The following is a 15800-nucleotide window of genomic DNA, read 5'->3' on the forward strand; positions in this document are numbered from 1 at the left end:
GTGTGTGTGTGTGTGTGTGTGTGTGTGTGTGTGTGTGTGTGTGTGTATGTATGTATGTATGTATGTATGTGTGTGTGAGTGAGTGAGTGAGTGAGAGAGTAAAAGGTTTACAAAAAGATCTAATTGTACAGCAGGTCTTCAGCTATAAGTATAAATGTAAGACAAATATATAGAGTACGATTAATGTAGACTGAATATGTATGGGAAACATATTATTATATGTATCAGTTTGTTCATGTATATCTTAAGAAATATAATTTCATAGGAAATGTGTGTCCTGTTCATAACAGTGTTATGTTTATTATCATCAATACACAATGATGATATGATTTTATGTACACATATGATGATTTTGTCATTAGTATGGTCTGCTGAAGTTTGGTATTTGCACTGAATTATGTTTGGGCTGTAGGTTGCCATACCAACCCTTTAGCAGACAGGTGCTAACACTTAATGACCATCAAGGTTGGAACAATCTGACTGGTTAATTAATAGGTATAGTTTTGTATAAAGCAAGTGTATTCTGAATGTGTTTTAATAATAATTTTTTAGCCTGATGAAACAGCTTGTTATAGCTGAGAAACGCGTCGCTTTTTAATAAAGATTTTTATAGAAATACACTTGCTTTTTGGACATCTTTTATATCATTTGCATGCTGCTAACACTTTGATTGGCACCTCAGAGTTATCCTGCTTTCACCTGGAGGGATCAATCTACTGGGCGACCGTTTGGTTCCAGCTTGAAGTATATGCACCTGCAGGTGCTTTGGATCTTGTAAGTAAGATTGCTCAGTTCACCATTCACTTGTGTAAACGTTACTGGGCTATGGTTTGCATATTTTGTGTTCACTCAGGAACCTGTTAATCACCACCACCAAGGACTACAACCGACTCGTGAAGTACACCAGTGAGCTGGACCACTGAGAGGCTCCAGTCTGCTTCAATAGCACCAATGGGTGCGCCTCCTCTGTGAGTATTCAATTGCTACCTTGTGGATTTTATTATCTGGTTTCTGGCTATACTAGGCCATGTTTGGCGCCTCTGTGTTCTATCTTTTTTTTTTAAGTATAAATGTTAAACTATTTGCTATCATGTTTATCCTTTAGGTTTACACTGCAGATAAATATTACATGTTAGTTTTCTTGCTTTTCTCTTTGTCTGCAACTGAATAGGTGTATTTTTTCCTTTCTGGGTAACCAAACATTTTTCTTTAGTGATGCATGCATTCCAGACGTGCATATGCCCTTTGGTATCAACCAGTTAGTGCTTATTTAATATTTGCATATTTTTTAGAAAGTGCAAACAATATATTTTTATTTTCTCTTTCCCAACATATTTTTTTTCTTCTTTCTATATCTGCATGAACATTTTTCTTTTGCAGCTTATCAAGTAAGAGCTACTCAGTACCAGGCCCACTTGCTTAGGGCTTTCCAAACCTCCCCACCCTTTGAGATAAATATGCATACTCATTGAGCTTTGCATGCTGTATATTACATGGACCGCATAACAAAATGTTACTGACAAATTGCTGCCACAATCATTTTTATCCCTTTTTTTAGGAGACACAGCCATGGTTATTATACTTCACACTGACTGGATAGTGTGCACAAGCCCTTTCTTTCATGTAAATGGCAAGAGTCCATGAGCTAGTGACGTATGGGATATACATTCCTACCAGGAGGGGGCAAAGTTTCCCAAACCTCAAAATGCCTATAAATACACCACCAACCACACACATACTTCAGTTTTTACAAACTTTTGCCTTCTATGGAGGTGGTGAAGTAAGTTTGTGCTTGAGTTTTATTATTTATTCTATGATAAGCGCTTCTAAGCATTCTGAGTACAGTGTTTGTCAGAGGGATGTGAAGAGAGTATTGCCTGTTGATTTTTATGGTTTCACTCATGGGAAATCTGTTTTCGGTCGTAGGGATTCATCTCCTACCTCCCTTTTCAGATCGACGATATACTCTTATATACCATGACCTCTGCTGATAGTTTTCAATACTGGTTTGGCTGTCTGCTATATGTGTATGGGTGTCTTTCGTTAAAGGGCCACTGTAAGTAAATATTTTCTATGCCTGTTAGTAACTAACTACCCCAAATACACTTTTTATCAATAGCATTTCATTAACATATCTCTACCGTATATCAGAAATCTTGTCTGCAAATTTAATTGTTTTTCAAACCCACTCCATGGGTATCCTTTGCTCTGTACCAATCCGTTTACAATACCTAGGTTTCAAAATGGCGCTTTAAACACAAAGTTATTTGTTTAAGCATTTTGAACATGCAGTGCTGAAAATAGTGGGCAGGATAACGTGACATCATCGGCGAATAAAAGATATAACTTTTAGAACGTTATGAAACTTTGTTTGAGAAAATATAGGTCAGTAGGTTTTAATTAATGTTTATTAACTTTAATATGTTAGTTGTTTAGCTTAAAAATTATAACAGAAAGTAATCCTTTAAGTATGTATCATTTTTTAAGACTCTCTCAGCTATGTTTGGCGTTTTATGTATTAATATAAAGTTTTAAATATATGTATTTACTTATATTTGCCATGAGTCAGGTCTATGTGCATTTCCCTTTGCAGTCTAACAATTTCAGTATGAAAATCATGTTTTAGGAAGTAATTTTTTTAATATTTTCTTACCTGGGGTTTAGTCTTTTCTTCAATTTGACTTGTTTTTCCTTAAAATTTGCAGGCAAATCTAGGTTTGCGAGGGCGCAAAATGCTGTTATTTATTGCGTCATTTTTTGGCTCAAAAATTTTTTTGCCGCAAAATTTGCGTCTATAGTGTCGCAAGTTTAGTCATTTCCTGCGTCTTTATTGACGTTAGGTTGTTTGGCATGAAGTTGCGCTTGTTATGACGCGAGTTGCGTCATTTCTGGATGTTGATAGGCGGCAAAAAAATGTAACTTTGCGTTGTGCGTCACAGTTGGCGCCAAATATTTTTTTGGCTATATTACCCCACTTCCTTTATGCTCCCTGCTCTTTATATTCTAGAGGGCTAGGCTGTTTGTTTTTCTGCCTATTTAGCATATTAATATTAAGAAGCTACTGTAGGAACCATGCTGCCTGAACACAGTTCTACCAAAGCTAAGTGTATCCGTTATAAGCACGCTGAGATTATAACTCCGGCTATATTATGTAACAGTTGTCATGATAAGCTTTTGTAGGACGAGAATGTTTCTATTAGTACTAGTACAGCGTCTGTTATTCCCTCAACATCTAATGTACATGATATCCCTATAAAAATTATATTGCTGATGCAATATAGGCGGCTATGTCTGCTATTCCACCTTCTAATAAAAGGTCTTTTAAAACTTCTCATAAAATAGATGAAATTTGTAATGACAGACAACATACTGAAATATCCTCCTCTGAAGAGGATCTCTCTGGTTCAGAAGATCCTACTTCAGACATTGAAATTGATCAATCTTCTTATCTATAAGATTGAATATATTCGGTCTTTGTTGAAAGAAGTATTGGTTACTTTGGTTACTGAGACAGATCCTCTTGATAACAAAACCAGTAAATGTTTAAATTCTGTTTTTAAACCTCCTGTGATTACTCCTGAGGTTTTTCCTGTTCCAGATGCGGTTTCTGATGCCATTGCTAAGGAATGGTCTAAGCCTGGTGTTTCTTTTAATCCTTCTTCTAGGTTAAGAAGTTAAATCCTTTATCAGTGGCTAATTTGGAGTTTTGGGGAAAAGTCCCTAAGGTTGATGGGGCTATTTCTACTCTTTCCAAACATACTACTATTATTCCTATGGAAGTTAGTACTTATTTTAAGGATCCTTTAGATAGGAAGATTGAATCTTATCTAAGGAAAGCTTATTTACATTCTGGCTATATTCTCAGGCCTGCCATTTCTATGGCTGATGTTGCAGCTGCATCAACTTTTTGGTTGGATAGCTTAGCACATGAGGAAACAGATCCTGATTTGTCTAGCATTGTTAGTTTGCTTCAACATGCTAATCCTTTTATCTGTAGTGCAATTTTTATATAATAAAGATTAATGTTGAATCTATGTCTTTAGCTATTTTAGCTATAAGAGCTTTATGGCTTAAATCATGGAATGCTGACATGGTATCTAAATCTAGATTACAATCTCTATCTTTCCAGGGTAATAATTTATTTGGTTCTCAGTTAGATTCTATTTCCACTATCACTGGGGGGAAATTGAATTTTTTTGCCCCAAGATAAAAAGTCTAAGGGTAAATCTAAAGCTTCTAATCGCTTTTGTTCCTTTCTTCAGAATAGAGAATAGAAAACCACTCGTTCCCCTAAGGACTCCGGTTCCAATTGGAAGTCATCTTCAAGTTGGAATAAATCCAAGCCTTATAAGAAACAAAAACCAGCCCCCAAGTCTGCATGAAGGTGCGGCCATCAGTTCAACTGGTGGGGGGCAGATTGAAATTATTTCAAAACATTTGGGCAGATTCTGTTCAGAATCAGTGAATTCAGAACATTGTCTCTCAAGGGTATCAAATGGGTTTCAGAATAAGACCTCCTGTGAGAAGATTCTCTGTCACGTTCCAACAAATCATGTGAAAGCTCAGGCTTTTCTGAAGTGTGTTTCAGATCTGTAGCTTTCAGGGGTAATTATACCAGTTCCCCTTCAGGAACAGGGTCTGGGTTTTTATTCAAATCTATTCCTTGTCCCAAAGAAAGAAAATTCATTCAGACCAGTTCTGGATCTGAAGTTTTTGAATCGTTTTGTAAGGGTCCCAACTTTCAAGATGGTGACTTTAAGGACTATTTTGCCTTTTGTTCAGCAAGGTCATTACATGTCCGCAATAGACTTACAGGACGCTTATCTTCACATTCCGATTCATCAAGATCATTATCGGTTTCTGAGATTCTCTTTTCTAGACAAGTATTACCAATTTGTCGCTCTTCCATTTAGCCTAGCGACAGCTTCAAGAATCTTTTCAAAGGTTCTCGGGGCCCTTCTATCTAATCAGAGAGCAGGGTAATGTGGTGTTTCCTTATTTGGACAATATCTTGGTACTGGCTTAATCTTTTCATTTAGCAGAATCTCACACAAATCAACTAGTGTTGTTTCTTCAAAGACACGGTTGGAGGATCAATTTACCAAAGAGTTTCTTGATTCCTCAAACAAGGGTCACCTTTTTAGGTTTCCAGATAGATTCAGTGTCCATGACTCTGTCTCTAACAGACAAGAGACAAATAAAATTGGTTTCAGTCTGTCGAAACCTCCAGTCTCGATCATTCCCTTCAGTGGCTGTGCATGGAAGTTTTAGGTCTCATGACTGCAGCATCGGACGCAATACCCTTTGCTCGTTTTCATGAGACCTCTTTAGCTTTGCATGCTGAATCAATGGTGCAGGGATCATACTCTGATATCACAATTAATATTCTCAAATCCCAGCATTCTACTCTCTCTGAATTGGTGGTTAGACCATCATCATATTGTTCAATGGGCCTCTTGTTTGTCCTTCCTGGACTGTAGTCTCAACAGATGCAAGTCTTTCAGGTTGGGGAGCTGTCTGGGGGTCTCTGACAGCACAAGGGGTTTGGAATCCTATAGAGGTTACCAATTAATATCTTAGAACTGTACTATTTTCAGGGCTCTTTAGGCCTGGCCTCTATTAAGGAGAGAACTTTTGTCATTTGCTTTAAGACAGACAATATCACAACTGTGGCATGTGTCAATCATCAGGGAGGGACTCACAGTCCTTTAGCAATGAAAGTAGTATCACGGATACTTTCTTGGGCGGAATCCAACTCATGTCTAATTTCTGCGATTCATATTCCAGGTGTAGACAATTGGGAAGCGGATTATCTCAGTCGTCAGACTTTACATCTGCGGGAGTGGTCTCTCCATCCAGATGTGTTTCATCAGATTGTGCAGATGTGGGGTCTTCCAGAAATAGATCTGATGGCTTCCCATCTAAAAACTCCCAGATACCTTTCCAGTTCCAGGGATCCTCAGGCAGAGATAGTGGATGCGTTGGCAGTTCCTTGATCTTACCAACTTGCTTATATTTTTCCGCCTCTAGTTCTTCTTCCAAGGGTGATCTCCAAGATCATAATGGAACAATTGCATGTGTTTCTGCATGGCCTCACAGGTTTTGGTATGCGGATCTTGTCCGGATGTCCAGTTGTCAACCTTGGTCACTTCCTTTTAAGGCCAGACTTTGTCTCAAGGGCCGTTTTTCCATCAGGATCTCAAATTACTAAAATTTGAAGGTATGGAAATTGAACGTTTAGTGCTTAGTCAGAGGTTTCTCTGACTCAGTGATTAATACTATGTTGCAGGCTCGTAAGTCAGTTTCAAGGAAGATTTATTATCGGGTTTGGAAAACCTATATTTCATGGTGTTCTCATAAATTCTCTTGGCACTCTTTTAGAATTCCTAGAATTTTACAGTTTCTTCAGGACGGTTTGGATAAAGGTTTGTCTGCAAGTACTTTGAATGGGACAAGTCTCTGCTCTGTTTTATTTCATAGAAAGATAGCTTAACTTCCTGATAGTCACCGTTTTGTTCAGGCTTTGGTCTGTATCAAGCCTGTTAAGTCTATTACTCCTCCATGGAGTCTTAACTAAGTTTTGAAAGGTTTCCAGGCTCCTCCTTTTGAGCCTATGCATTCTTTGGATATTAAAACTATTTTCTTGGAAAGTATTGTTCCTTTTGGCTATCTCTTCTGCTAGAAGAGTTTCTGAATTATCTGCTCTCTCTTGTGAGTCTCCTTTTCTGATTTTCCATCAGGATAAAGCTGTTTTGCGGACTTCGTTTAAATTTCTTCCTAAGGTTGTGAATTCTAACAACATTAGTAGGGAAATTGTTGTTCCTTCCTTGTGTCCGAATCCAAAGAATTTGCTTGAAAAATTGTTCCACTCTTTGGATGTGGCTTTGAAATACTATTTTGAGGCTACTAAGGTTTTCAGGAAGACTTCTAGTCTATTTGTTGTCTTTTCTGGTTCTAGGAAAGGTCAGAAAGCCTCTGCCATTTCTTTTGCATCTTGGTTAAAGCTTTTGATTCACAAGGCTTATTTGGAGGCGGGACAGTCTCCGCCTCAGAGAATTACATCTCATTCTACTAGATCAGTTGCCACTTCTTGGGCTTTTAAGAATGAAGCTTCAGTTGATCAGATTTGCAAAGCAGCAACTTGGTCTTCTTTGCATACATTTACTAAATTTTACCATTTCAATGTATTTGCTTCTTCTGAAGCAGTCTTTGGTAGAAAAGTTCTTCAGGCAGCTGTCTCAGTATGATTTTTCTTTTTAAAAGAAGAACTTATTTTTTGGATTTAATTTCTCAGCAGAAATAGCCGTTTTTGTTTTATCCCTCCCTCTCTAGTGACTCTTCTTTAGGCTTCCACTTCTTGGGTATTTTATCCCATACGTCACTAGCTCATGGACTTGCTATTTACATGAAGGAAAACATAATTTATGTAAGAACTTATCTGATAAATTTATTTAATAATGGCAGGAGTCCATGAGGTCCACCCTGTTTTTTTGGTGGTTATATTTTTTTTTGTATAAAAGCACAATATTTTCCAGTTCCTCTTTTTTGTATGCTTTTGTACTCCTTTTTACACCTCACTACTTGGCTATACGTTAAAGTGTGTGTGTGGTGGGAGGTGTATTTATAGGCATTTTGGAGGTTTGGGAAACTTTGTCCCCTCCTGATAGGAATGTATATCCCATACATCACTAGCTCATGGACTCTTGCCATTATGAAAGAAATGAATTTATCAGGTAAGTTCTTACATAAATTATGTTTATACACCTTTTGGCTGCAGTGCAAGGTATAAATCAGACTTCATTTGGTTTGTGTCTAACGGCCAATTTTCTTATTTTAATTTCTTTATCTCTCTAAATTTTTTAATGCTGATGAATTCCTTTTTTTCCAGATGTCAGTTCTCTTCCTTGTACCTCACTAACTGTACCTTCAGTGTATACTGCTGTGGCAGATCCTTTTAGCTTAGTTTCTGATACTTTTTTCTTTTCAGTACTAACAACCACTCACCTATAGTAAAGTCTAAAACACCTCACAATCCCAGGTTCACGCTCAGTCTAGGATTTATTTACAACCATCCTATCTGACCAGGCTCTGACTGTCCCTTCTACAATCCATCAATAACACTGTATCTTCCTTCTGTTGTCTAGAAGGGATATTGATTAGCAATATTTGTGTAAACAAGATTATGAGTTCAAATCAGCATGGTTTTATGAGAAATAGAGCATGTCAAACTAATCTAATTAGATTCTATGAGGAAGTAAAAATATAGATAAATGGGAATCAGTTAATGTGATATACTTCGATTTTGCAAAGGCATTTGATACAGTGCCACATGAGAGATTAATGCACAAAATAAAGGGACTGGGAATAGCTGAAAATGTTAGCTCATGGATAAATAACTTGATAAAAGATAGGGAGCAACAAGTAGTAGTAAATGGATCATACTCAGATTGGACAAAGGTAATCAGTGGAGTCCCCCAGGGATCAGTACTGGGGCCTGTTCTTTTTAATATTTTTATAAATGACTTGGAGCAAAGATTAAATAGCAACATCTCTATTTTTGCAGATAATAATAAGTTAAATAAAGCCATTAGGTCAGAGCAGGATGAACTTTTGTTACAAATGGATCTGCAAAAATTAGAAGTATGGGCAGGTAAAATGAAAATAATTTTTAATACAGGAAAATGCAAGGTTCTACATTTTGGAAGTAAAAATAAGCAGGCAACATATTTTTTAAATGGGACAAGACTTAGCCAAAACAGAGAAGGAAAGGGATTTGGGAGTAATAGATAACAAGCTAAAGATGGGTACACAATGCAGGGCAGTGGCTACAAAGGCTAATAAGATACTAGCATGTATTAAAAGAGGCATTGATTCAAGGTAGGAAAGCATATTTCTTTATTTAAATCACTGGTAAGACCTCACCTTGAGTATGGAGTGCAGTTCTGGGGACCGAAAGCAACAAAAAAAAAAAAAAATATTGCAGAACTAGAAAAAGTTCAGAGAAGGGCCACAAAGCTAATAAGGGGAATGGAGAATTTAAGCTATGAGGAGAGGCTAGCCAAAGTGGGTCTGTTTTCTTTAGAAAAAAGGCGCTTGAGAGGTGACATGATTACTTTATATAAATATATTCAAGGCCCATATACAGAGATGGCAGAAGCTCCCTTTATTCCAAGAAAATTGTTTGAGACAAGAGGTCACAATTTAAGGCTGGAGGAAAGGAGTTTTAATCTCCTGCAATGGAAACATTTTTTCACTGTAAAAGCAATAAAATTGTGGAACTCATTACCAAAGGAGGTAGTGAATGCCAATACCCTAGATGCATTTAAAAATTGTTTGGACACATTTCTGTCTAGAAACAAAATTAATGGATGGATATGATTGCTAGTATTAAATGGGTCACCTTTTAGTGGGATTATTTAAATTTAACTGAAGCTTTTTGCAAGTATTTTAGATTTGTATAGGTTGAATTAACCAATGGGAAAGCAGGCGTATCTCCTTCTACGATTGAGGCAGAGAGAGACATATATGATCCACAAATTGAAGACATTGTATCATTTGGGACTCAATATGAATGTGGACTTGGCAGCTTTTTAGCATCTTGCTCTTGTTTCTCCGGTCTGTGGGTCCAATGTGGCATTTCTGACAGGTAACTCATCCCAGTTGGGAGAACTTTATGTTCTTGTGCACAATTGCCCATTTACTTTTTGTGTCTATTCTGTATAGTATCGCTTGTAGATGATCCTGATATGCTGATTATAATTATTCCTATTGTTATGATTAAGCTTCCTGTTTTATGTCGTTTGGCCGCTCCACGGGTCAAGCCCTTCCACGGCGCCCGAGTCAGCCGAGCGGCTCCGAAGCCTCGGTCCGCCCATTATTGCAATAGATGTGCAACACCACTTGTGAGTACCCTGTTGTAATTACTCACCTCACACTGTTTCTTGAGATACTACACCATTAGACCCCTCTTCCTACTTTGTCTTATAGGACATTGCCTGCTGTTACCTTCCTCCTACAAGAGTGCAGCCTGCCGTCACCCATTGTCTTGTCACCGTTTGGATCACACAAGGAGTATCCATTCTAGTTTGAACTTTTTTAGATTTCTTTTTATCTGTTTTGGCATATACGTCCCATTTAGTGCTCATATTGGTTTTCTGAATAGTCACCTTTATATGCATATTACTAGAATTACTTTCTTCTTGTATTCTTTTAGGTTTCCCATTAGCGCAGCCCTTTTACACAATATTGAGTTTCATATTATGGTTTATTCATATATACACACACTATATATTCATATATACATATACATACACACACACATATATATATATATATATATATATATATATACACACACATATATACTACAGCAATAGCAGAGGTTATATCACAAAGAGTACAACAGCAAGAAGGAGGCTAAGGGACAAAAGGAGGAGGGACCAGTCCCCACGACACCTGTGGTAGGCTAGTGATAAACTCCTGCAGGAGAATTACATTTACTGCCAAAGTACACTAATAAATCCCTCTATGAAAACCAGGGATCCAGAGGGGGAGAAAGTATTTGACATAGATCCTGTTCATGAAGAAACTGGAGCACCCACTATCTTCACCTTTCTCCTAAGGGGCTAAGATAAAACTAGGATACCATAAAGGTGAGAGGGATTGAAAGCTTGTGGAATGTTGGGTAGCTTTGCTTACGCCTAGTGGCCAGGAGTCAAATGGCTTGTGGACTCTCACCACCTTATGAAAGAAAAAAAGGATTAGGATGTCTGTTCTCCCAGCAAGCTCAGCCCATTTTAATGGGTTGTAGGATTCAACTTGCAAAACCGCCTTTTCATATACAAATATAAATCTAAAAGGAGTACATTTCCTATACATTTTATACACTGCAGCTGATATAACAAGGTCATAAGAAACAGATTAAGGGGAAAACAAATTTTACAGTATACTGTCTAACAGTTTAAAGTGAAGAAAACTGGAATCATGAAAAGAATGCTAAAGAAAGCCCAAAATAAATGTACCTGATGTAAGATGAGGTCCTGTTCAGGAAAAAGCTTTTCACAGAACTCACAGGGCAGCTGTATGTCATTATCTGAGGGGAGACAAGGTTATACAAAGTTATTTTGTTTTTGTGACCATCTCCCTCTGGTAGAAAACTCATCAACTGGTGCAGTCCCATACATATTCACACATTGTTTTGTGGGAATGCATGTAAATATACTATAAAAAAATAGAAGTGTTACATTTGTTAAAAAAAAAAACAAAACTCCACAATTGCCAGAAAATGATTGACTGCAAATGAGCAGATAAAACAAAGAATAGTAACCTCTGTGGTTTAATATTTTAAATTGAGTCTAACTTTTTTTCTCTTGTAAAGGTGTATCCAGTCTACGGGTTCATCCATTACTTGTGGGATATTCTCCTTCCCAACAGGAAGCTGCAATATAGCTCCTTCCCTAACTGCCACCCCCAGTCATTCTCTTGCAGCTCTCGACAAGAAAGGAAGTATTAAGAGATATGTGGTGACAGTGTAGTTTTTACCTTCAATAAAGAGTTTGTTATTTTTAAACGGTACCGGCGTTGTACTGTTTTACTCTCAGGCAGAAATTGGAAGAAGAATCTGCCTGGAGGTTAATGATCTTAGCGGTTTGTAACTAAGGTCCATTGCTGTTCTCACACATAACTGAAGAGTATGGAAAGAAAACTTCAGTTGGGGTGACGGTTTGCAGATCACCTGCTTTGAGGTATGTTCAGTATATTTTTTTCTAGAGAGATAAGGTCTAGAAAATGCTGACAGTGCCTGGTATATTTGAGGTAAGCCTGATACAGTGATTTAACAACGACTGGGATCATGCTTACAAGATAAGGGCAATGTTCATGTTAACTCTCATATTACTTAGTGTAAAAACGTTTGCATAATTTACAGAAAAAACGTTTTTTCTCTGAGGGTGATAAATCTTTATTTGGGGCCTAGTTTTCCACATGGCTTGTTAGATTACTCCTAGGAGTACTTTTTTAAGGCCCTCTGACATTGAGTGCATGGTGGGAGGGGCCTATTTTCACGCACTTTATGCGCAGTTGATATCCAGACTGAGACATCCAGCTTCCCTAAAGGAGTCCTCTGGCATCGAGGACCACTATAGAGGAGTTTTTTTCCTGCGAAAATACTGTTTAAGGGCAGGAAGGAGCCACAGCAGAGCTGTGGCAGTGTGTTTGACTGTTTTTTTTAACGGTTTTACCGTTTTTCTAATCCGGTTTGGGGCCTAAGGGGTTAATCATCCATTTGCAAGTGGGTGCAATGCTGCTTTAGTCTCTTAAACACACTGTAAACATTTCGGAGAGTTTACTACTTTTTAACACTGTTTTGCAGTTTATGTGGTAGTTTTTTTCTCTTAAAGGATTGGAGAAAGGATTGTCTGCTAGTTCCTTAAAGGGACAGATTTCTGCTCTGTCTATTCTTTTGCACAAATGTCTGGCTGAGGTTCCAGACGTTCAGGCGTTTTGTCAGGCTTTAGTTAGAATCAAGCCTGTGTTTAAACCTGTTGCTCCGCCATGGAGTTTAAATTTAGTTCTTAAAGTTCTTCAAGGGGTTCCGTTTGAACCTTTGCATTCCATAGATATTAAACTTTTATCTTGGAAAGTTCTGTTTTTAGTAGCTATCTCCTTGGCTCGAAGAGTTTCGGAGTTATCTGCTTTACAGTGTGATTCCCCTTATCTGATTTTCCATGCAGATAAGGTAGTTTTGCGTACCAAACCTGGGTTTCTTCCTAAGGTAGTATCTAATAAGAATATCAATCAGGAGATTGTTGTTCCTTCATTATGTCCTAATCCTTCCTCAAAGAAGGAACGTCTTTTACACAATCTTGATGTGGCTCGTGCTTTAAAGTTTTATTTACAAGTTACGAAGGATTTTCGTCAAACATCTGGTTTGTTTGTTGTCTACTCTGGACAGAGGAGAGGCCAAAAGGCTTCGGCAACTTCTCTTTCTTTTTGGCTGAGAAGCATAATCCGCTTAGCTTATGAGACTGCTGGCCAGCAGCCTCCTGAAAGAATTACAGCTCATTCCACTAGAGTGGTGGCTTCCACATGGGCTTTTAAAAATGAGGCCTCTGTTGAACAGATTTGTAAGGCGGCGACTTGGTCTTCGCTTCATACTTTTTCTAAATTCTACAAATTCGATACTTTTGCTTCTTCGGAGGCTATTTTTGGGAGAAAGGTCTTACAGGCAGTGGTGCGCTCCGTTTAAGTGCATGCCTTGTCCCTCCCTTCATCCGTGTCCTAAAGCTTTGGTATTGGTATCCCACAAGTAATGGATGAACCTGTGGACTGGATACACCTTTACAAGAGAAAACAAAATTTATGCTTACCTGATAAATTTATTTCTCTTGTGGTGTATCCAGTCCACGGCCTGCCCTGTCATTTTAAGGCAGGGGTTTTTTATTTTTAAACTACAGTCACCACTGCACCCTATAGTTTCTCCTTTTTTTCTTGCTTGTCTTCAGTCGAATGACTGGGGGGTGGCAGTTAGGGGAGGAGCTATATAGACAGCTCTGCTGTGGGTGTCCTCTTGCAGCTTCCTGTTGGGAAGGAGAATATCCCACAAGTAATGGATGAACCCGTGGACTGGATACACCACAAGAGAAATAAATTTATCAGGTAAGCATGAATTTTGTTTTTATTTTAAACTAAGCATGAAAACAAAAATTCACTGTGAATAATTACAGTTTGCATTAATGTTACAAATACTGAACTATTCATTAGCTCAAACAAGACCAAAATAACCTTTCAAAGTTTGCAAACATCAGTTGTAATATTACTCCTCCTGCCCTGCTTCTATAACTATTCATACTGATCTTCCATTTAAGGCTTATCCGTTTCCCATACCTTCTCTCACATTTTACGAATTTAAATTGCAAGCATTAGAGTATTTTGGTTTGCAACATAATTTGGCTAAAATGAGAAAAGGAAAAAAAAAAAAAAAAATGCATAAATTGCATTATATGGGGAGGGGGAAACAAGAGAATTTTTTTTGGAGAGGGTGGAGAGGAAAGAGAGAATGAATGTAAGTGTGTGTGTGTGTACCAAGAATCAGTACAAGCAATGTTTAAGCTGCTTACGCACTGCAATTGCTAAGGTAACCCAATGCAGAAATAATAATCAACTACAGCAGGACCATCGGGGTAGGCATTTGCTGCTTCATGTTTTGTTTTCCTTCATATTAATGTACATTTTATTGTCATATTCCCATGTTTGATTTGTAGCCATGCATTGCTATGTACATTGTTGGTGCTTCAAAAATAAAAATAATTATCATAATAAAGGTCAGTAAACTGTGTCTTACCAGAAGGAGTGCTTGGTGGATTAACATTCACAGACTTTTCTTCAGAGAAAATTTTGTGATTGTTCTGCAATTTGGATGTTTTATTCATTTTTCGTTCTTTGGTATAAAAGTCAACAAAGGGTGAAAGATCAGAGTCAAAGCTTGCACGAGTTTCATTCTGGAGACTCAGAGATCGAAATGAGTCAAAGTTAGGACGTCTTCTTGCATAGACATAGGAACCAACAGATCTTTCTTCAGGCATCCGCTCATGTCTCTCCGCAGAAACATTTTTATAAAGATTTGTTCTCTCTGTTTCTAGAGATACCAAAAGTGTGTGTCAACATGATATATGATCTACAATACTAGTAAAATGAAATGCAAAAAGAAGAAAAGGAGATTGGCATATTTAGAAGCTACATTCAACAGAATAATAAAATATGCTTACCTGATAGATATATACTTATTTCTTTCATGGTGGTGAGTCTACGATTCCTGGGAATTATGCTCCTGGCCACTAGGAGGCGGCAAAAGATCCCAAAACACCAAGAGCCCTTAAAACCTCTCCCACCTTACTGGAAACTAGTCTGACATATAGCCAAGCCAGAAGAGAAGAAGTTATTATTATTATTCTTTATTTATAAAGCGCCGACAGATTCCGCAGCGCTGCCCATGGGTACAAGGATAACAGTACAGTGGAGAAACAATACGATAAGACACAAAATTTTACAGACAAATACAGGGGGAATTGAGGGCCCTGTTCCCGTGGGAACTTACAATCTAGACGGGTAGGAGGAATGGAAACAGGAGGTGGGTTAGGAAAAAGAAAAAAAAAAGGAGCAGAGAAAATACTTGAATTGTCACTGAAAAAATAAAAAACAATCAATGATAGAAAACACTGGATGGGGGCTCATGGACTCTCACCACCATGAAAGAACTTAATTTATCAGGTTAGTATAAATTATATTTATGCGTACCTGATAATTATATTTCATAAAAGTTGGCGAGAGTCCTCGATCCATTACTCCTGGAAACTAATACCCAAGCTGTGGAGTCCACAAGTAATATGGGTGGGACCAGACATACTATTCCAAAAACATTGGGTGATTAGTGTTAGGGGTTTTCGAGATATATATATTATCTTAATGATAATGATGTTGGATTGAGGTTATTTATTATTATTATCAGGTATTTGTAGAGCGTCAAGATTCCTTACCTATATGTAACTTTGACAGGACTCCCAGATGAGAATAGGGTTAGAGTACATCGTATGTTAAACCTATATCATCAAATACTTTCCTACATGCGAGAAGCTGTCATCCTCCGCATTCCAGCTACGGGATAGCAAAAGGCCAGTTCTTAAGATTACAAAGGAACTGTTCCGAGGATGATAGCTTCACACGTGAATGTGAAAAACTGACCAACAAATTCTTAGAACGAGGATACGACAGAGGTGTTGTACATAAAGCACTAAATGATGTCA

At 37.7% G+C, this 15800-nt stretch overlaps 1 protein-coding gene across 2 annotated transcripts in view; it reads right to left on the reverse strand.

Annotated features, from left to right (window-relative positions):
* TRAFD1 (TRAF-type zinc finger domain containing 1) overlaps positions 1 to 15800 on the reverse strand; it is a 216276-nt gene that overhangs the window by 100110 nt on the left and 100366 nt on the right. For both annotated transcript variants that reach the window (XM_053701701.1, XM_053701700.1), the window contains exons 6-7: positions 14342 to 14635; positions 11022 to 11092 (exon numbers count right to left, since the gene is read on the reverse strand). In XM_053701701.1, coding sequence (XP_053557676.1) covers positions 11022 to 11092; positions 14342 to 14635 — 365 coding nt within the window. The remainder of the gene's footprint in view (positions 1 to 11021; positions 11093 to 14341; positions 14636 to 15800) is intronic.

Source organism: Bombina bombina, chromosome 2 (genome assembly GCF_027579735.1).
Source record: "Bombina bombina isolate aBomBom1 chromosome 2, aBomBom1.pri, whole genome shotgun sequence".
Taxonomy (NCBI): domain Eukaryota; kingdom Metazoa; phylum Chordata; class Amphibia; order Anura; family Bombinatoridae; genus Bombina; species Bombina bombina.